The following is a 22,194-nucleotide window of genomic DNA, read 5'->3' on the forward strand; positions in this document are numbered from 1 at the left end:
CTCTTCGGCTGGATCCAGGAACTAAATTAACCTATAACAGATTAACAGGAGAGAAGCACACAAGCTTGATTCAGCTTGCATATACATGGGGGTTTTCACAAGAGACTGAAGTGTGAAAAAGTGACCAGAGCCTGATGCTTTTATTCTTTTTGGACAAAACAAGCAAATTTGCAAAGGAATGACAAAATGAATGGATATTTGGTAGGGGTGGTAAAGTCTAGGCATGTCACAAAGAGATCCATGTGGGGAGGGAACAGTGCAAGTTAAGGAGTACTCTGATTTATTTATTTAAGTTCATTGTAGCTCGATTACAAGCCTCTTGTGATTAAGGCTATTATTTTTAACCTCAGAACAGAAGAAAATCTTTCCTTTAAAAGTCATCATAGCTTGCTGCATGCAGGAAAAGACAGGCCAAATGGCTTTTTCAGAAGTTATAGTCCCTTAGGTAATTTCAGTTTGAAATAATAAATATACCAAAATTGGGCATATTTTAGTTGGCACATCCTTAATTGTTTCAATGTCTTTTTTAATTGAACCCAGGGGAATTATACTTCTGAGCTATACCCTCAGTTCCTTTAAATGTTTTTTGTTTGTTTGTTTGTTTGTTTTGAAACAGTCTTGCTATGTTGCTGACAGTCTTGCTAAATCACTGAGGCTGGCCTTGAATCTCTGATTCTCCCATCTCAGCTTCCCAAGTATAGGCATGTACCACTACACCTGGCTTTCTTCAATATTCCTATTGAATATTGAAACAGATCAGCAGGGTGCCACCCTCCAGGGGAGGCAGAGGCAGCCTAGATCCCTTTATATTGGTATTCTTCTAGCTGTTTCCTTAGATACCCAGGACCACATGCAAGCTCAAAGGAAGGGGCAGTAATAGAAGGTCTTATGTAGAAAAGATTCTGCTCTGTGCAGTAAGCATGAAACTAGGGCCAGAGTGAAGACGAAAGAGGATATTTTGTCTGGGAGAGTCCCTTCCTTCCAGTCTAGGAGGAGCGGATGGGAGAGAAGGATGGCCTAGGAAGAAGAGAGGAACAGTGTCCAGATTCTACCTGTGACTGGGACAAGTAGGGATGAATGGGGATGCTGTGTGTGTGTGTGTGTGTGTGTGTGTGTGTGTGTGCGTGTGTGTGTGTGGTACTGGGGTGGAACCCGGGGGGGCTTTTCTACCTCCAGACTATACTCCCAGACCGATTTTATGTTTTATTTGGAAACAGGGTCTGACTAAGTTGCTGAGAGCCTCACTAAGTAGTTGAGGATGGCTTTGAACCTGTGCAATCCTCCTGTCTCAGCCTCCCAAGCGCTGGGATTACAAGCGTGCACCACCACACCTGGCTGGGGATGTTTTTTATAGTCTAGAGAGATAGCTCCTCATGAGCTGTCAGTGGGAAGCCATGACGTTTAGCTTTCCTGGGCTTGTCTCTTCCCAGATGACACCATTGAGACCCAACACTTCTGGTCCCTCAAGCTGACTTCTAGAATGTGGCTGGGTTAAGTACTAAGGGGACTGCAAGGGGGCAGTTAGTACCACCTAGCTTCCAGGAAGGAATACAACATATGTCATATCTTCTGAGCCAGTGAGCCAACCTGAAGCCAAGTGAAAAAGGGGCAAGATCTGACCACATTTGGTCAGAATGACTTATACCAGCTACAAACAGATCCGCAGGGTGCCACCCTCCAGGGGAGGCAGAGGCAGCCTAGACCCCTTTATATTGGTATTCTTCTAGCTGTTTCCTTAGATACCCAGGACCACATGCAAGCTCAAAGGAAGGGGCAGTAATAGAAGGTCCAAATATTGGGCACTGAAGTAACTGTTTAAATTATTGGAATCAGGCTGTTAAACCAAATAGGAGAGGAATTTTATTCTCCTCTATAGCAGTAAGTTACAAGCAAAATAAATTGAATCGATTTTCCTTTCTTTAATGATCTGACATGGTTTCTAGGTATTAAAGCAATATTAGATTTAGCTGATCAGTTGTAGATAAAAAGATACTAAAAAATTACTGTTTCTTCTAATTGGATAATAGAGAAAAGCAGTATAGGGGAAGTAAATAATGTTAACTAGGAATGATAACTTGCAGTGGTCTAGGAGTTTGCTCTAGAAAATGGAAGAATTCTACAACAACCTATGAACTTCTCTATGGTGAACTCTGTACATTGATAATAATTTTCACACATTAAACTGACTCTAAACATTTCATTTTAAATATTCTTCAGTGCTTTAAATGAATATAAATCTCAAAGAAATGTTACCTTTTCTTCAAAAAGCTTGCAGTCAGACAAGCAGGAGATGAAAATATCATTCTAATTTCACTGCAAAAGTAATAACAAGGGTTAAGTCACAATATATCATAAAATATGCCTGAATAAAAAATTGATGTCATGGAAACATTATTATTATTGGGGGTACTGGACATTAAATCCAGGGACATTCTACCTCTGAACAATATCCCCAGCTTGCTTCTTTCTTTCTTTCTTTCTTTCTTTCTTTCTTTCTTTCTTTCTCTCTCTCTCTCTTTCTTTCTTTCTTTCTTTCTTGTACTGGGGATGGAACCCAGGGGACTTCTATCTCTGGGCTACAGTCCCAGACCCATTTTATATTTTATTTGGAAACAGGGTCTCACTAAGTTGCTGAGAGCCTCACTAAGGAGCCAAGGCTGGCTTCAAACCTACACAGTCCTTCTGTTTTAGCCTCCCAAGTACTGAGATTACAAGCATGTGCCACTGCACCTGGCTATTTTTGGCTTTAAAATAGGATCTTACTAAGCTTCTGAGGGTCTACGTTGATAAGCCTTCAAAACTGTGATCCTTCTGTCTTAGCCTCCCAAAGTACCAGGATCACAAGCATACAACACTGAACCTAGCTGGTATCATTGTAATTAAAATATTCTCTTAAAAGTCTACCAAGTTCTGGGTATCTTACTTTGATTATCTTGGCATATTATTACTAATCGTCATCAAAACCCTTTATAACTGATCTGCTCCAGTTGTGTATATCTGAATAAAATTGATTATTCTGAAGACCTAAACCTTAGATCTCTAAAGAGTAAACAATGAAGACATGAAAACAGTCAAATTTCCTGGAGACTTTATTAGATTTTTTTTTTTTTTAATGGTACTGGGAATTGAACCCAGAGGCATTCTACCTCTGAGCTACATCCCCAGCCCTATTTTATTTTTAATTTGTTAACAGTGTCTCACTAAGTTGCAGAGGACCTCGCTGAGTTGCTGAGGCTGGCTATGAACCTAAAATCCTCCTGTCTCAACCTCCTGAGTACTGGGATGACAGGTGTGTGCCATCACATTCAGCTTGTAAGCATTTTTAAAATTCATTCCTGCATCTCCTTCAATTCTGAAAGTGCTTGGGATATTGTACATTCTCAGTAGATTTCTTATTTTTGTTGAAAAAAAAAAGATAAACAACTGAGTATATCAATGACTGTTTGAACTAAGAGGTGGTGGAAAAGAATCATGGTCAAAATGCAAATAAATACCTTCATGACAAAGCCAAGCCCCCCCCCCTTTTTTTTTTGCTATGGGGGACAAAACGACCAGCACTTTAGACACAGATAAAGGTAGTTTATAATTTATCAGAGAGAGTCACCTTTCTGCTTCTTCATATTCACTGCTTCCTTTCTGCAGTGTTATCCATTTGTCTACCAAGGACTGATTAATTCGGCTTATTTCTGGCAGAGTTTTTTTGGAACCACTTGTGGAACTAGTATCCTTTGAGGAAGGGAAAAACAAGAATAATCACACACACTCACACACACACACCTTGTGCAATAAGCAATACAGTAGAACAACCAGCACGCATGGTCAGCAGGGCGGCGCTTGGAGGGTGGAGTTTTGGCATCAACGCCTGGTTACCCCACTTCCAGGCCAGGACCACTATGCTGGGTCTGAGCCCGTTTCACCAATTTTTTTTTTTAATGGGATAATACAAAAGAATTGAAAACCGAGATTGAAACTGATACTTGTCAATCAATTTTCATTGCAGCACTGTTTATAATAGTTAAAAGATGGAAATAACCCAGTGTTCATCAACAGATGAATGAATAAAAGCATAAAGGACATTTTAAGCCTTAAAAATAATACTATTGTAACATAAGCCACAAAATAGATAAACTTCGAAGCCATGCTAAGTAAAATAAGACAGATAGAAAACAACAGATATTGTCTGATTCCACTTGCATGAAGTATCGAGAATAGGCAAATTTATAAGGATGGAAAGTAGAGGTTTCTCAGGGCTGAGGGGTGGGGGAATGAGAAGTTATTATTTAAGGCAGAGTTTCCATTTGGGGTGATGAGGTTTTGGAGATGGCAAGTGATAGTTGTACATTGTGGATGCAGTTAATGCCATGGAATTGTATACTTAAAATGGTTTACATGGTAAATTTTATTTATTTATTTATTTATTTATTTATTTATGTATTTATTTATTTTGGTGGTACTGGAGGTGGAACCCAGAGGCTTTCTACTTCTGAGCTATACTCCCAGACCTATTTTATATTTTGTTTGGAAACAGGGTCTCACGAAGTTGCTGAGAGCCTCACTAAGTAGCTGAGGCTGGCTTCAAACCTGTGCGATCCTCCTGTCTCAGCCTCCCAAGTGCAGGGATTACAAGCGTGCGCCACCACGCCCAGCTAAATTTTATTGTCTACATATATATTGCCACAATAAACAATGAAATGACAATACCTTCCTCTCTGGGCTTTTGTTGAGATTAAATGGTGTAAGGTGTACAAAGCCTTAGGATTATAGAACACACTCAATAATTGTTTTCCTTGTTCCCTGTCATCACCCCCAGATTTTTGCTTTTTTATCCTAACTCTTGACCTTTCTTGTGCATCTGAATTACCTGTTGGATGAGTCTGGTGTGCATAAATGCTGTACTATAAGTTACACCTCTCTCCACTAAAGTTGTTATGAGTGATGAAATTCTGCACCACTTTTGTTTAATGCTCAAAAAAGGACATTTTTTTTTTTTTTTTTTTTTTTTTGGTGGTAGTACTGAGGATGGAATCCAGGGCATTCTGCCTCTATTTTATTTTTCTTCTAAGTGGCTGAAAGCCTTGCTAATTTGCTAAGGCTGGCCTCAAACCTGACATTTTCCTGTCTCAGCCTTCCAAGTACTGGGATTACAAGCATGTGCCTGGATCCAGCTTTATTCTTTAGTTTTTAATTTTTGGGGAAAAAAGGTCTCACTATGTTGCTGAGAGCCTTGCTAAATTGTTGAGGCTGGCTATAAACCTCTGAGTCTCCTGTCTCAGCCTTCCAAATACTGGGATTACAGGCATGTACCATTAGGCTCAGTTTAATTTCTCAATTCTTAATCTTAGTTACTCTCTTTTCCTCTGCTCTGCCTCCTCAGCTCCCATTCCCTGGGTCAGGATTTCTAACTGATATACTTGGTACTACAGGTCAGATGATTCTTTGTTGTGAAAGGCTGTCCTGTCCTTCATGTTGTAGGGTATTTAGTAGCAACCCTACTTCCTACCCATTATATGGCAGTAGGATCTACCCTTAAACCCACCTACCCTGCCCCCAGTCATGACAACCTGAAATGTTTCTGGATATTGCCAAAGGATTCCTGGGTTGCAAAATTACCCCTCACTGAAAATCACAGCTCTCTATATAGGACATAAACTTGGCTTTATAATCATCGACAATTATTCCATCTTTAGAATGTCTTTTGGAAACATTTTCCTCTCTGACCATCATGCACCATCTTTTATATTTATTTTAGAGTGATCCCTCCTCCAGCCCAACGTCCTTTGATGCACTGGGATCTCCTACCCACCGACCTTATTGCTTGCTCACTGTCCATCTTCTGCCTCTTCCTCACCCAGCTTAGATTCTACGATTCAATGCTCTGATCATGTCTATGACTTTTTTTGTACCTTACCTCTCGTTCTTAGTGGGAGAAATCCCATCTGAGGTTAAATTCAAGTCTGGATTATACTGAAATCAACTCTGAGCAGCCGGCTGCTGCTGGAGACAGCTACACAGCTGTACTGACTGACTTCCCTCTGAGGCAATGACCACCAATTTCAAGTGGGCACTGGGTATTGTCTGGCCATGCCTAAGGGTGTCTGCTTTCCCGCTTACTGAAACTGTTATTGCACATCTTCGTTCTCCTCCTAAACCCGGCTTCTCTCCCCATCAGATGGGGGCTTTGCCTCCTTCATCACTGAGATAATTAAGTAATCAGTCAGGAGCAAAGCACCTTCTCCCCATCAGTCCTCCCTCGTTGGCACTGTTCCTTACGACAATGGAATAAATATTTATGCTCAAAGCCCTCAATTCTGCACGGGAGCCTGCTTCCTTGCTCTGTTCTGTGACCTTGCTTCTGCAGTTCCTCACTCCAGAGTATCATAAGAAACCCTCCCATGGCTCTCCCTTCACATCAAAACTTTGAGCTGCCAGAGTCCTTCCTTCTGCTTCCCCTTCCTGGTCCGTGTCTATCCCTCCCATGGCTCTCCCTTCACATCAAAACTTTGAGCTGCCAGAGTCCTTCCTTCTGCTTCCCCTTCCTGGTCCGTGTCTATCCCTCCCGGATTAGGTTTCATCCTCTCTTTGCTGAAACACACAATCCTGGCAAAGCAAAGAAAAATTCTCTGCACTTCTCCTGCCTGATCTCCTAGCCACGATTGACTTTATTATAGACCACTTTCCCCTTCCAGAACGTTTTTTTTTCTTGGCTTGATGTTCTGTCCTCCCCTGGCTTTCCCCTACCGCAGACCAGAAGATCTCAAGTCTCCTTTCTGGTTCCTTCTCTGCTGCCTGATTTTTAATGGAGATGTCTATCAAGGTTTGATTTTTTAATTTCTTCTCATTCTCATGTTCTATCCTCCTCCTCCTCCTCCTCCTCCTCCTCCTCCTCCTCCTCCTCCTCCTCTTTCTCCTCCCTCTCTGTATTGCAAGACTGATCTCAAACTCCTGGGCTCAAGTAATCCTCCTGCATCAGCCTCATGAGTAGCTGGGACTATAGACACCTGCCATAATGCCCAGCCCTTTCCTTTTTTAATCTAAAATGTGTTTACTAGGGTGGCTTCCAGCGCATGGTAACCCAGGGTGCTTTGGTGCTGCTCCTCCTGGAGCCTTCTGTAAGCCTTGCTTTTCCTCTGTATGTTGGCAGTAGACAGTGGAGCAGCCAGCATGCAAAACTGCAATCTGTGTGGCTAAAGACATGGTTGGTCTCATGGCATCCTGGCACTTCACCCCACAGAGTGGGAGCTGGCACTTTTCTGCACAGGTGCTTTTTGCAGTTTCCTCTTGTCTTTTGGAGAGGGATGGTGATGATTTTCTGGGTGGCTATTACTACCAAGTATAGTCTCAATGACCTTTCCCCTAGGCCCTTGGCTTTATGTACTATCCACAGTTTGGTAACGTCCATGCTTATATTCCACTCCTGACATCCTCTCTGAGCTCTCGATTTGGATGTCTGACTGAGCCTTCTAATCTCCTCTCCCAGGACATTTCAGACTGGCATGGCAACACATGAATGGCTTCATCCATACAACTCTCCATCTTTCTTTCTGTGTGCCTTAAGGCCTTCTCTTTGCCACACACCAAACTCATTTCTGCTTCAGGGGTATTCAACCTCTGAGCTACACCCCAGCCCTACTTTATTTTTTTTATTTTGAAACAAGGTCAAGTTGCTGAGGGCCTTGCTAAATTGCTGAGGCTGGCTTTGAACCTGCCTCCTGTTCAGCCTCCCAAGTACTGGGATTACAGGCATGTGCTACCACACATAGCTCACCCCAGAGCCTTTCTATGTACAGCTTCTTTCCTTTCCTTTCCTTTCCTTCCCCTCCCCCCTCCCCCCTCCCCCCTCCTTCCTTCCTTCCTTCCTTTCTTCTTTCTTTCTTTGTGCTGGGGGTCAAACCCAGAAACATTCTACATCTAAAGTACATCTCCATTCCTATTTTATTTTTTATTTGGAAACAGGGCCTTGCTAAGTTCCCGAGGCTGGCATCGAACCTGCAATCCACCTCTCTCAGCCTCCTCAGTGCTGGGATCACAGGTTTGTGCCAACATGGTGACCAATGCTCTTTCTGTGTAAAATGGAGCTGATATGAGCATTAAACATTAAATACATAGAAGATATTGGTTCCTGATACATAACTGCAAATAATATTAGTCATTATTATTATTTTCATCATTAATATTATTACTGGTCTAAGTAAGTACAAAGGCAAGAAATGTGAACTTGGGAGTTACCTTTTCTAGGAATTTTGACAAATGAGGAAGTGAGAATTACAGAATATTTTTTCAAAAATTTCCTAACAGAGAGCTGAGCGTGGTGGCACATGCTTGTAATCCCAGCACGCTTTTAATCTGAGATTACACATTTGTAATCTGAGGCTGAGAAAGGAGGATCTGGGCTTGCAGACAGCCTCAGCTACTTAGTGAGGCTCTTTGCAACTCAGTGAGACCCTGTTTCAAAATAAATAATAAAAGCTAGGCGTGGTGGTGCACGCTTGTAATCCCCATGCTTGGGAGGCGGAAACAGGAGGATCACAAAGGTTCGAAGCCAGCCGCACTGGTTTAAGAGACACTGTTTCAAAAAAAAAAAAAAGTATAAAAATAGGTCTGAGAGTGTAGCCCAAAGGTTAGAAGGTTTTCCAGGTACCCCAGTACCACCAATAAATAAATAAATAAATAAATAAATAAATAAATAGGGCTAGGAGCCAGACATGGTGGCCCACACTTGTAATCCCAGTGCTTGGAAGGCTGACACAGGAGGATTGCACAGGTTCAAAGCCAGCCTCAGCTACTGAGTGAGGTTTTCAGCAACTTAGTGAGACCCTGTTTCCGAATAAAATATAAAATAGGTCTGGGAATATAGTCCGAGGGCAGAAAAGCCACTGGGTTCCACCCCTAATACTACACACACAAACACAAAAATAGGGCTAGGGTGTAGGTTGGAGGTAGAATGCCCCTTGGGATTCTACCTCCAAAAAAAAAAAAAAAATCCTAACAGAGAACCTTATTATTTTAGTAACAAATTTGAATAATACAATGTTTCAAATACTGCTCTGAATCTAGAGGAAAAAATAATTTTTAAAAGAAAGAGAAAGTGTACTAGATACCTGCTGAGTTGTCACGAAGTTGGCATATGTTCCAGCAAAAATATGTTTGACTTGAATATCCACAAGGTCTAAAAGAAAGTCAGAAATCCGTGCCTGGAGTTGTTGGCAGTAAAACATAAATCTGATGTATACCCATGCCAAATTTCCTCATTTATTGGCAATTAATATTCTTCTATATTTCAACTACAAACAGCATAAAAGATTAATTTTTTTGTGTGTATGGTGCTACTGGGGATTGAACAGAGAGGGCCTCGCTAAATTGCTGAGGCTGGCCTTGAACCTTCAATCCTCTTGTCTCAGCCTTCCAAGTACTGGGTTCACAAGTGTGTGCTACCATGTCTGGTTAAATTCCATATTTAAAAATTTTTTAAATTAATTTTACAGGCATTTACATAATACACCCAATTTGACGTGCTTTAGAAAAAAAATTGACTAAATATATCAAAGTATACTGTTCTGATACTTAAGTAACCAGGTTCGGATTTTCTTTTCTATTACCTTAATTTTTAGGAATGATTACCAATTATTCCAGAAATCATTACATAGCCAAGAAAATGTACAAATTTAAGAGTACTAAAGAAATCATAGTTTCTCTTTTTTGAAAGGAAGCTAAATAATATTTCTCTTTCAGTGGCATTGCTTAACACAAAATCACGAATTAGTGGGTCCACTCATACCATCAGCAGAAATCAGGCAGTTAATGTCAAAGTTCTCTCTTGGGGCCTCCGGATGGGTTGAGCTTCTTGTGTAACTTGGTCCACGACCAAAAGATACCACCTGACGAGTTGTGTAGACATATGCAAGGGTGTGGTAACTACAGGAGAGATACACCATCATGAAGACCCAGGAACTCTTGTTGTTTTTGAAAAAGATAACGTCTTTTTTTTTTTTTTTTTTTTTTTTTTGCAGGTCTGGAAATGGAACCCAGCAGCATTTGACCTCCACACACCCTGCCCTATTTTTATTCTTTATTTTGAAACAGCGTCTCACTAAGTTGTGGAGGGCCTAAGTAGTAGCTGAGGCTGTTCGTGAACTACGGTTTCAGCCTCCGGAATGCTGGGATTACAAGCGTCGGCCACCACGCCCGACTAACACAATTAAACAGATTTACCTTTGCTAACTAAGTCCCTAGTTCCCTTATCACAATGTCCATGTTAGAGGGCACCAGAGGATGGGGCTAAATGGTGAGTGAGCAGTGACTTGTTACTAACGTCAAAGACAGAACGCTATTGATAGGCCTTTGCTATGGTTTCTATCACTTGTGGTTTAAATGCAAGCATTTCTTAAAATAAAATGGGTCAAATAAAGTATTCAAAAATGTCCCCATAACACATATACAAATAAAAATCATGTTCTATATACATGAGATTGATTTTATCTTATCAACTCAGTGGGCAGGCACCACTATTTTTGTTATCAGCTGACCTATCACCTTTCAGCTCCTCCTTTCAGTAAGGTTGGCTATTAGAAGTAGATATCGCATCATTTTTTATTAAATAAACAACTAGGATAAAGATAAAAAAAACTAAAAAACATTAAACTATATTTGAAAGAAGTACATTCTCAAGAGAAAAACTTTCATAAAAAAGCGCAATTGCATATTTTAGAGTCTTAAGGTTTGCTAAAATTCTATGTTAGTTGCTTCTAAGTTTAAAGTGTAACATTTTCCATATACCTATGCTTTAAAAGATAGCCTATTACCTTCCACAATCTATTTGTGAGACTAAGCCATCGATTCTTTCCACAAGTTGTGGGCCTCTCGTCTCAGCTGTGGTGCTGTGGCCCAGTTGCCCAGAGCTGTTGTCTCCAAATGTGAACACTTGCCCATTCTGTTAAAACAGGAGCAGATTAATTTCATGTTTAATAAAAGTAACTAGATGCCTGTAGGTTAAGTATCGCCAGAAACTTTGCATGAAACCAATATGTGAAATATAAGCTTTATATAAACAGAACTTTTTATAACAGAGCTTTATATAAACTTTTATTATTGTTATTTTTATCATTATGAGGACTATTATTTGTGTGTGTGTGTGTGTGTGTGGTACTGGGGATTGATCCCAGGGGCATTTTTTTTTTTTAAGCTATACCTCCAGTTCCATTTTATTTTTATTTTTTATTTTTATTTTTATTTTTTGCAGGTCTGAGGATGGAAACCAGGGGTATTCGACCTCCAAGCTATACCCCTGCCCTGTTTTCTATTCTTTATTTTGAAACAGGGTGTCACTAAGTTGTGGAGGACCTTGCTAAATTGCTAAGGATGGCCTTGAACCTTCGATCCTCCTATCTCAGTCTCCCAAGTAGTGGGATTGCAGGCATATGCCACCATGCCCACCTCCTTTATTACATTTTTATACTGAATGTAGAATTTACACATTAAACACAAAATCACTGGCATTTCCGTAAAAACAGAGCAGTTGGGAGATGTATTTTATGGCATGCTGACTATGTTAATAATGTTAATACTTGCAAATTGTTAAGAGAGTAGATCTTAAAGATTATCACTACATAAAAAAAGATCATTACCTGAGATGATATGTATGCTAATTGGTGTCACTGGGGTGCTCATTTCACAGTGTACACATAAGTCAAAACATCACATGGCATACTATACATTGATATAATTTTTATTACACCCCAGTAAAACTAGAAGAGAAAAGAAAACTAGGCAAGCCGGGCGTGGTGACATGCACTGTCATTCTAATACTTGGCAAGGCTGATACAGGCTAACTTCAGTAATGTTGTGAGCCTCTCAGCAACCTAAAGAGACCCTCTAGGTTCAAAATAGAAAACTAAAAACAGCTGGGAGTGTAGCTTTAGCTTAGAGGTAGAATGCCTCTGGGTTCAATTCTCAGTACCATTAAAAAAAAAAAAGACTAGGCAGTTATTATGATCTGAGTGTGTGTGTGTGTGTGTGTGTGTGTGTGTGTGTGGTACAGGGGGTCCTTCTACCTCTGGGCTACACTCCCAGACCTATTTTATATTTTATTTGGAAACAGGGTCTCACTAAGTTGCAGAGGGCCTCACTAAATATCTGAGGCTGGCTTCGAACCTGCGATCCTCCTATCTCAGCCATCTAAATGCTGGGATTACAAGCGTGTGCCACCACGTCCGGCTTGGTCTGGATCTAAACTGTCCTGCACAAGCACATGTGTTCAAGGGTTGGTTCCTCCATACAGCAATGCTCAGAGGTGGGGCCTCGGAAGGTGATTAGATAGCGTGGGCTCTGACCTTATGAGCTATTGAAAGGTGGTGGAAACTCTAGGGCATAGATTTCTAAAGCTTGCAATACTGTTGGGCAGAGAGCAATGCTAGTAGCCTTGGGGGACATTGAATAAAATTAAGGGGGTGGTGGAACCATCCAACGGGGTCCTGAGTACTTTTTCTGGTAAGGGGCGGTGAGCCTAATTAGAGGAAACAGGTCACTGGAGACTGCCCCAGCTCTTGCTAGTCTCCCTTTGCTGCCCTGTTGACAGCAGCTGAGCAGCTTTCCTCCACCATAGGTTCCCCAACACCATATTCTGCCTCATCACAGACCTAGAAACAATGGAGCTGAGTGGCCGTGAAACAAAACCTCTAAAACTATGAGCCAAAGTAGTCCTTTTCTTTTAAAATTGACTTTCTGATTTGTGCATGTATACCACTACCATCTTGTACCCCAATATGATGTATGACTACAATGTACCAATAAAAAATTAAAAAATAAAAATAAAATAAATGGACTTTCTCAGGTATTTTGTCACAGCAGCGGAAAGCTGACTGGCAGGGCGACTATTAAGTGCTGACAGAATGAATGGATGGACAAACTAACTGATTCAAGAGTAACACTGAAGCCAGGCCTAGTGGTGCACGCTTGTAATCTTAGTACTTGGGAGGCTGAGACAGGAGGATCCAGGTTTCAGCTAGCCTCAGGTACTTAGTGAGGCCCTGTTTCAAAATAAGGAATAAAAATATTGGGCTGGGGTGTATCTTGAAATATGAATGCTCCTGGGTTCAATCTCCAGGACCATGAAAAAAAAAAAAAAGAAAGAAAGAAAAAAGAGCCAGGCATGGTGGCACATGCTTGTAATCCCAGCATTTGGGAGGCTGAGACAGGAGGACCATGGTTCAAGGACAGCCACAGCTACTTAGTGAAGCCCTTTGCAACTCAGTGAGACCCTGTTTCAAAATAAGGAATAAAAAATAGGGCTGAGGGTATAGCTTGGAGGTAGAATGGCCCTGGGTTCTTAGTACTGCAAAATAAATAAATAAGTAAAATAAAAAGAGTAACACTGACATTTATGTGTAGAGTTACTTTATTTATTTGTACATTTTCTTGAAAATGCTCTTTTTCTGAAAGATGATTTTATGATTAAAAACAACTCTAGTAGCCGGGTGTGGTGGCGCACGCTTGTAATCCCCGTGCTTGGGAGGCAGAGACAGGAGGATCGCACAGGTTGGAAGCCAGCTGCGCTTGCTGGCTTAGGAGACCCTGTTTCCAGACAAAAATGTAAAAATAGGTCTGGGAGTGTAGCCCAGAGGTAGAAGGGCTTCCAGGAACCCCAGTACCACCAAAACAAACAAACAAACAAACAAACAAAAAACAAACAAAAAAAAAAACCTCTAGCTTCAAAGAGTTAAGGGTTTTCTAATTTAAAACATGCTTTTAAAATAAAAAAAAGCCAGGCGTGGTGGGGCACACTTGATCCCCGTGCTTGGGAGGCTGAGGAGGATCCCACAGGTTCAAAGCCAGTCTCAGCTACTTAGTTAGGCACTCAGCAACTTAGTGAGACCCTGTTTCCAAATAAAGTATAAAATAGGTCTGGGAGTATAGCCTGGAGGTAGAAAGCCCCTGAGTTCTACCCCCAGTACCACCAAAAAAAAAAAAAAAAGGAAAGAAAACACAACAACAAAAATAATTTGGTCAGCTGGAAATGTAGCTCAGTGTTAGAGCACTTGCCTAGCATGTGAGAGAGCCTGGTTTTGATTCCCAGTGATGAAAAAAATATATGTGCAGGTATGGGTTTGTGTATGTGTGTGCGCACGCACATGTGTAAGATACATGAATAAGTAAATAAATATCATCTAGGGCATCATGCAGTTTTCCAAAACAATTCAATTATACAAATAGTTTTTAAGTCTATTCCTTATGGCTCTGGTAAAACTCCATCCCACTGAAGTGTATTATGATTAGAATAAAAAGTAGAGGAAAACATTCATGAAACTGGGTCATAATTGTGCTGAGCAAGAAATTAAATGAAGTATGTTCCAGTCTGTGAAATGGGCTATCGAAAACTATAAAAATTACTTTGCAGCTTTCAAAATTATTTATTAATTTATTTATTTTTATGGTACTGGAGGTGGAACCCAGGGGCTTTTCTACCTCCGGGCTATACTCCCATACCTATTTTATACTTTTATTGGAAACAGGGTCTCACTAAGTAGCCGAGGCTGGCTTTGAACCTGAGTGATCTTCCTGTCTCAGCCTCCCAAGCGTGGGGATTACAAGCATGCACCACCTCGCCTGGCTCAAAATTATTTATATCTGCAGAACTATATCATATATGAATAACTGCTAAGATAATTTGCTCTTACTTTAATCTAGTTTAGTAAGTACCTGAACATATTTAATAAAGTTGAAATTAGCTTTTATTATGAGATCTTAAAAATCTCACAATTTATATTTGATTCACTTCTCTTGAGATATTTGCTCACTGACTAGATATGTCTACTTATTGACATACATTTTATGCTATGTAGTCTGAACATTTACGTCTCCTTAAAATTTATATGCTAAAATCCTAACTCCTAGTATGACAGTATTAGGAGATGGGACTTTTGGTAGAAAGGTCACGAAGACAGAATTGTTAAAAGTGAGATCAGTCACCTTAGGAAAGAGGATTAAGGGGAGATTCCTTGCTTCTGTACAGCATATATTTGACCGAATGTGAGCTCAAAAATTGACCTTTATTTGACATAAACTTGGTGGCATCTTCATTTTAGACTTTTCAGTATTCATAACTGTGAGAAATAAATATCTCTTGTTTATAAGCCACCCTGTCTAAGAGTAGTTAGTAATAGCCTGGATGGCCTCAATACCTTGTTTTCAGTAACAATTATCACAAGTCCCTTGTTAATATTCCTCTGGGATTTTAAAGAATAGCAACATATTTTGGAGTACCTGGGTAAGCACTGCAGTATGCGCATAACCACAGCTGATATAAACCACACCTAGATCCTTCAGGGCACCAATGGATCGAGGCTTGTAGGTTTCCACTGTTGAAAGAAAGCAGAATTTCTAGAGAATGAGAAACAGATTCAGAATTCCATGAGTTTTTATATTTTATACCTTTTGTGTTTCATCATCTTATAATTCATGAAGATAATCTTAAAGTTGGGCACAATCAGAAGTACAAAATGGAGAGAAAACTCTGCTTTGGGAAACAAACAAACAAACAACAAATCAAGAAACATCTGTTCTGAGCCGGGCGCGGCGGCACACGCATGTAATCCCAGCGCTTGGGAGGCTGAGACAGAAGGATCACATAGGTTTGAAGCCAGCCTCAGCTACTTTGTGAGACCCTGTTTCCAAATAAAGTATGAAATACGGCTGGGGGGTGGGTAGGTCGGAGGTAGAAAGTCCCTGGGTTCCACCCCCAGTACCACCAAAAACAAAAACAAAAAAACAAAAAACCCCATCTGTTCTTCCAGCATTTATTTATGGAAGCTGTTTAATCTTATGGAAAGTCTGGGGCTACTGATCAGAAAGCTAAGCTTTAAGACTCACTTCTAATAACATTGTTGTCACGTTGCCTTCCTTTCCATCTCATTGTAGCACAAACAGGTAAGAGTGACTGCGGTAATAAGAGAACCTACCTCGTGTTGAGAGTGTTAAATAAAATGGATGTAAGTGCTCGGCACTGTATTGGCACATAATAGGTGCTGCACACTGGTCAAATGCAAAGAATTGGACAGGGAGGACAGGGTGCTTGGATACTTCTCAATGCCTGTTGTTTTTAGAAGAACTGATTGTTTAGAGGAGTTTTTGTTTAGAAGAACTCATCATTTCTTCTAAACTAGTATTCTTCTAGTTCAGTGGTTTCTAAACTTTTCTGCACATTCGAACATCACCTGGGGGATGGTTAACAACGACAGAAGGCTGGCTTTCTCCAGACATTCTGATTTAATTGGTATGAGGTTCAACCTGGGTGTCGATGTGTGTGTGTGTGTGTGTGTGTGTGTGTGTGTGTGTGTGTGTGTGTTATTGGGGAATGAACCCAGAGGCATTCTTCCAGTGACACCCTTACTCCTTTTTGTTTTGAAATAGGGTCTTGCTAGGTTGCTTAGAGTCTTGTTATATTGCTGAGGCTGTCCTCAAACTTGTGATCCTCCTATCTCAGTCTCCCAAGTACTGACGAGCATCACTATACCCAGTTTTGTTTTGTTTTGTGGTACTGGGAATTGAACCCAGGGGCATTCTACTAACGAGCTATACCTTCAACCCTTTTTATTTTTTGTTTTGAAACAAGGTCTTGCTACATTGCTGAAAATCTCGCTAAATTGCTGAGGCTGGCTTCAGACCTGCAATCTTCCTGTTTCAGCTGTCCAAGTGTGTCACCATGCCAGGCTGACGTTAAGATTTTTAAAGAGAGTCCTATGATGGTGAGAATAATGGCCTCCCAAAGAAAAGTGCTCTCCCATGGTCTAATCCCAGAGCCAAGGATATGTTAGGTTTCATGTCAAATGGGAATTAATTAAGCAGATAGAGTTAACCTTGCTGAGCTGGATGTGGTAGTAAATGCCTGTAATCCCAGTACTTGAGAGGCTGAGATAGGATCTCAGGTTTGAGGACAGCCTCAGCAATGTAGTGAGACTCAGCAATCTAGTGAAACTCTGTTTCAAAAATAAAAAGAGCTGTTGATATAGCTTGGAGGTAAAATGTCTCTGGATTCAGTCCCTTATGATTACACTGGATCTCCCTGGATAATCCAGTAATCCAGGCTCATCTCCTTGTTTGAGGTCAAATGATTAGCAATCCTTCCTTCCTTTTTTTTTTTTTTTTTTTTTGGTGGTACTTGGGGTGGAACCCAGAGGCTTTCTACCTCTGGGCTATACTCCCAGACTTATTTTCTATTTTATTTGGAAACAGGGTCTCACTAAGTTGCTGAGAGCCTCACTAAGTAGCTGAGGCTGGCTTCGAACCTGTGCAATACTCCTGTCTCAGCCCCACAAGCGCAGGGATTACAAGCGTGCGCCACCACGCCCGGCACTTTCTTTCTTTCTTTTTTTTTTTTCTTCTTCTTTCTTTTTTTGGTTCTACGGATTGAACCTCCAAAAGATGCTGCAGCCCTTTTATTTTATTTCTGGTACTGGGGAATGAACCCAGGGGCATTTTACCTCTGAGCTGTACCCTTATGCTACTTTATTATATATATAAACATATATTTATTGGGGTTGTGGTGTCGCATGCTTATAACCCTACTTTATTTTTTATTTTGAAACAGGGCCTTGCTAGGTTGCTAAGAATCTTGTGACACTGCTGAGCGGATCCTTTTGTTTCAGCTGTCCAAGCACTGGGATGACAAACCTGCATCACTGCTCCCCTGCTGGGTTTTTTCACTGAGGAAGAAGGAGGCAGAGGCGTCAATCTCAGAGTAATGAGATTAAAAAAAAAACAAAAACAACAAAAACATGTTATCAGCCATTGCTGCTAGAAGAAAGAGGCTGAGTTAATGCAGGTGGCCTCTGGAAAATGGAAAATGTGACAAAGTGGGTTCTCCTGCTCCAGCACCTCAAAGGGGAAGGCAGCACCCCTCTCCCCTGCACCCCAAACACCTTGATGCTAGACCAGTTGAGACCCAGTCAGACTTCTGACCTTTAAAACTATAAGATAATAAGTATGCATGTAAGGGCTGCGAATGTAGATCACCAGTAAAGCGCTTGTCTGGCATGTGTATGGCCCTGCACCACAAAGAGGGAAAAAAATCAGGAATAAATCTGTGTTGTTTTAAGATACTAGGTTTGTGGTAGTTTCTGCTACAATAGGAAACTAATATAGCTCCCTAGGGAGTTTTAATATGTCTGAGTTTGAGAACCACTGTTTTCACCTTTGAGACTGCCCTTTGCTGGGCTAGTCTCCCAGCTAGAAAGAAAGAACAATTTACTGCAAGATGAGACCAGCTCCTCACCTGGAACGTTATTCCCGCTGAGGGCCAGCTGCCCAGATTTGTTGTTTCCCCAGCCAAAGGAGGTCCCACAGACAGACAGGGCAAAGCTGTGCGCCCCTCCTGCAGCCACCTGAGCCATGGGGAGGCCCTCCAGGGACCTCACCCGCTGTGGGAGGGCTTGAGAGGGGAGCTCCTTGCCCAGGCCCAGCTGACCTTGGCTGTTCTTTCCCCATGAAAATACTTGGCTGTCTACAAAAATAAAGAAGAGAAATTTAGAACTGCCTGCACATTTTAATACCAAACTCAAAACTTACTACCTTAATTCTACAAGTCCTTTTTGCAGCTTTGTTGAACTATAATTGACAATTATTTTTTCCGGGTCTTGGGATGGAACCCAGGGGCATTTGACCTCCGAGCACCCCTGCCCTATTTTTTATTCTTTGTTTTGAAACAGGATCTAAGTTGTGGAGAGCCTCACTAAGTAGCTGAGGCTGTCTGTGAACCGCAAACCTCCAGTTTCAGCCTCCCGAATGCTGCGATGACAAGTGTGCGCCACCACGCCCGGCTATAATTGACAAATTAAAATGTCATGGACTTAAGCCTGATGTGGTGGCACACGCTTGTCATCCCAGTGTTTGGGAGGCTGAGACAGGAGGATCACACAGGTTCGAAGCCAGCCTCAGCTACTTAGTGAGGCTCTCAGCAGCTTAGTGAGACCCTGTTTCCAAATAAAGAATAAAAAATAGGTCTGGGAGTATAGACTGGAGGTATAAAAGCCCCTGGGTTCCACCTTCAGTACCACAAAAAATAATAAATAAAAGAACTCTGAACATCAACATGCACAAAAGCACAGGACAGAATTCAAAATAGTATATAAATAAGGCAAAAATAATTTTTATTGGACTTTAAGGTATTATATAATATAATTTTTCTTCTTTACTCATTGTCCTAGAAGAAAAGTAAATTCCTTCAAAAACATAGAGTACAGGCATTAGAATTTGCAGACCACTCATATCTTCACCACCAACTTATGCTCTATGAAATAAAAAACCCCTGGGTTGAATCATAAATCATGACTTAATTAAAAATCCAAAATTATCATTTATATTCAAAAACTTCCTAATAGCAGAGATTTTAAAAGCATATTTTTTTTACCAGCTGATAATGCCAGGGAGTGATAGTGTCCACAGGAAACCTGTATTATTTTTATACCAGCCAGAGCTTTTATTTTCCTGCAATAAAAAAAATACAAAATTGATTAATCCTTATTCGGGGGGGGGGGGTTGCCAGGTGAACTACAAATCTTTAAAAGTATCCCGAGTACAAGAAAAAACAAAACACTTTATTATCTTGTATTTCTGTAGCACCTTTATTCCAAAGTCCTCAAATATTTTTTCTTTTTCCCTAGAGGAGTGATTTCACCAGCGGCCTGCAGACCCTACTCTGTCCCATCCTGGGGGGCGGGGAGCACTGGGGTTCTCCCACTTTCTCTACACCTCTCATGTCTCTTCCTCATCGGTGCCAGACCAGAGTCAAGGCTCACAGGGTCTTCTTCTCCCACCGGCTCTCACAGGCCTGCTCTCTCCCTCTGGTTTTCTGGATAGTATGTAAGGACATTATGTGGACCTACCATGCTTCTCTTCATGTCCTTTATGTTGCTAATTAGATGACAAGGCATTTTCTTTAGAAGAGTATAAAAAACAGGGCCGTGGAGTGTAGCTCTGAGGTAGAATACCCCTGGGTTCCACCCCCAGTACACACACACACACACACACACACACACGCACGCACGCACGCACGCACGCACGCACGCACACAAAAAGAGCTGTAGTTACTCCTGCTGTTTACCTGCACCTCATTGAATTTCTTCATTGTGATATTCAGAACAGTAGGCACACATAAAATCATATCAAACTGTTTTAACATGACATCAACATATACAAATAAATTAAAAGTACATGAACAAAATCTAAAACTGTGTTTAAGCAAAAGTGATTTTTATGGAAAGGCTACTTCTTAGAATTAGTACATGATTTGAAAATCCCCTAAGTGTGTAATTCATGAATACACAGTTCAGAGCTGACCGCTTGCCATATCACTTGTCCTGGGAAGGTGTTTTTGAGGAAATGTGAGATATCCCCCCAGTTTACAGTAAAATATCAGGACCAAGTGACTTAGAGTAAGCCAAAAGTTTGTGTTAGGTAGAAAACTTCCTCTTCCAACTTGAGTCCTATGTTTGAGGGCTTGCCAATTAGCTGATAATATATAGATTAACAGGAGAAAAGACAATATTTATTTACATGTATGCTTACTATTGCTATAGTAAAGGCGAACATACTTTAGGTCTTCAATGGGAAAGTATAGGGGGTTTTTTGGCTTCATGATGGTAAAGTAACAGGCAGTCTACTTCATGGCAGCTGAATTTTCAGGAAAAAACTACATAAAATGGTTAGTGGCAACTATTGTTTTGGAAGGACCTCTTTAGATAAAGGATGCTCAGATAAGATTTCTTTCTTTATCTTTCATAGTTCAAATGGTTTTATTTTAAAATGATCTTGGAGCTGAGAATGGAGCTCAGTGATAGAGCATTTACTTAGCATGCATGAGGCCCTGAGTTCAATCTACAGCCCTGATTTCCCCACATCCTCTCTAAAAAAAAATGTACTCATGCCAGGCATGGTGGTGCACGCTTGTAATCCCAGCATTCGGGAGGCTAAGACAGGAGGACCGTGGTTTGTGGACAGCCTCAGCTACTTAGTGAGGACCTCTGCAACTTAGTAAGATCCTGTTTCAAAAAATAAAGAATAAAAAATAAGGCCAGGAGCCGGGCATGGTGGCGCACGCTTGTAATCCCCGCGCTTGGGAGGCGGAGACAGGAGGATCACGCAGGTTCCAAGCCAGCCCCACTGGCTTAAGAGACCCTGTTTCCAAAATAAAAAAAATATAAAATAGGTCTGGGAGTGTAGCCCGGAGGTAGAAGGGCTTCTAGGAACCCCAGTACCAGGAACCCCAGTACCTCTGAGCTGTGGGTGTAGCTCAGAGGTAGAAGGACCCTGGGCTCAACCTCCAGTAACACACACACACACACACACACACACACACAATAACAATAATAATAATAATAATAGTAATAATAATAATAAATTATAAAGGCTAGGGGTATAGCTCGGTGGTCGAATGCCCCTGGGTTTCATACCCAGACTCGCGCGCGCGCGTGCGCACACACACACACACACACACACACACACACACACACACACACAATGTACTCATTCTGGGAATCCAAGTGGATCTCTATAGTTACACGCCAACAGATGAGATTAAAGATCAAAAGAGCTAGGCATGGTGTTACACCTTGTAATCCTAGTACTTGGGAGGCTGAGACAAGAGGACCACAGGTTTGAGGCCAGCCTCAAAGTGAGACCCTGTTTTAAAAAATAAAAATGGCTAGGCTGGGCGTGGTGGCGCACGCTTGTCATCCCCGCGCTTGGGAGGCTGAGACAGGAGGATTGCATGGTTCAAAGCCAGCCTCAGCTACTTACTGAGGCTCTCAGCAACTTAGTGAGACCCTGTTTCTAAATAAAATATAAAATAGGTCTGGGAGTATAGCCTGGAAGTAGAAAAGCCCCTGCGCTCCACCCACCCCAGTACCACAAAAAATAATAAAATAAATAAATAATTAATTAATTAATAAAAATAAAATAAAATAAAAAGGGTTGGGGTTTACCTCAAAGGCAGGATACCTTTGGATTCAATTCCCAGAAGATAGGAAGGAAGAAAAGCAAAAGGGTCACAGCTCGTTCCACTCTGCCCCTTTCCTCCATGGGACTCCAAACAATGCTTCCCTCCTGACAACGTAATCCTTGGTTTAGGGCCTGTGTTCATCACAGTGTCCTTTGTGTCCTGGCATCTTGCCTGGTGCCTGGCACACGGTACTCAAAAATACTGAACAA

General features: G+C 41.2%; 1 protein-coding gene across 1 annotated transcript in view; it reads right to left on the reverse strand.

Annotated features, from left to right (window-relative positions):
• The window catches only part of LOC308264058 (putative E3 ubiquitin-protein ligase HERC6), a gene marked incomplete at both ends in the record, with an annotated part of 70,537 nt that overhangs the window by 43,644 nt on the left and 4,699 nt on the right, over nt 1-22,194 (reverse strand). The window contains 8 exons of the mRNA XM_080697201.1: nt 2,254-2,313; nt 3,605-3,726; nt 9,099-9,166; nt 9,776-9,912; nt 10,800-10,927; nt 15,256-15,350; nt 18,263-18,490; nt 19,397-19,473. Of these exons, the coding sequence (XP_080553327.1) occupies nt 2,254-2,313; nt 3,605-3,726; nt 9,099-9,166; nt 9,776-9,912; nt 10,800-10,927; nt 15,256-15,350; nt 18,263-18,490; nt 19,397-19,473 (915 nt within the window). The remainder of the gene's footprint in view (nt 1-2,253; nt 2,314-3,604; nt 3,727-9,098; nt 9,167-9,775; nt 9,913-10,799; nt 10,928-15,255; nt 15,351-18,262; nt 18,491-19,396; nt 19,474-22,194) is intronic.

Source organism: Muscardinus avellanarius (assembly GCF_963383645.1).
Source record: "Muscardinus avellanarius genome assembly, chromosome: 6".
Taxonomy (NCBI): domain Eukaryota; kingdom Metazoa; phylum Chordata; class Mammalia; order Rodentia; family Gliridae; genus Muscardinus; species Muscardinus avellanarius.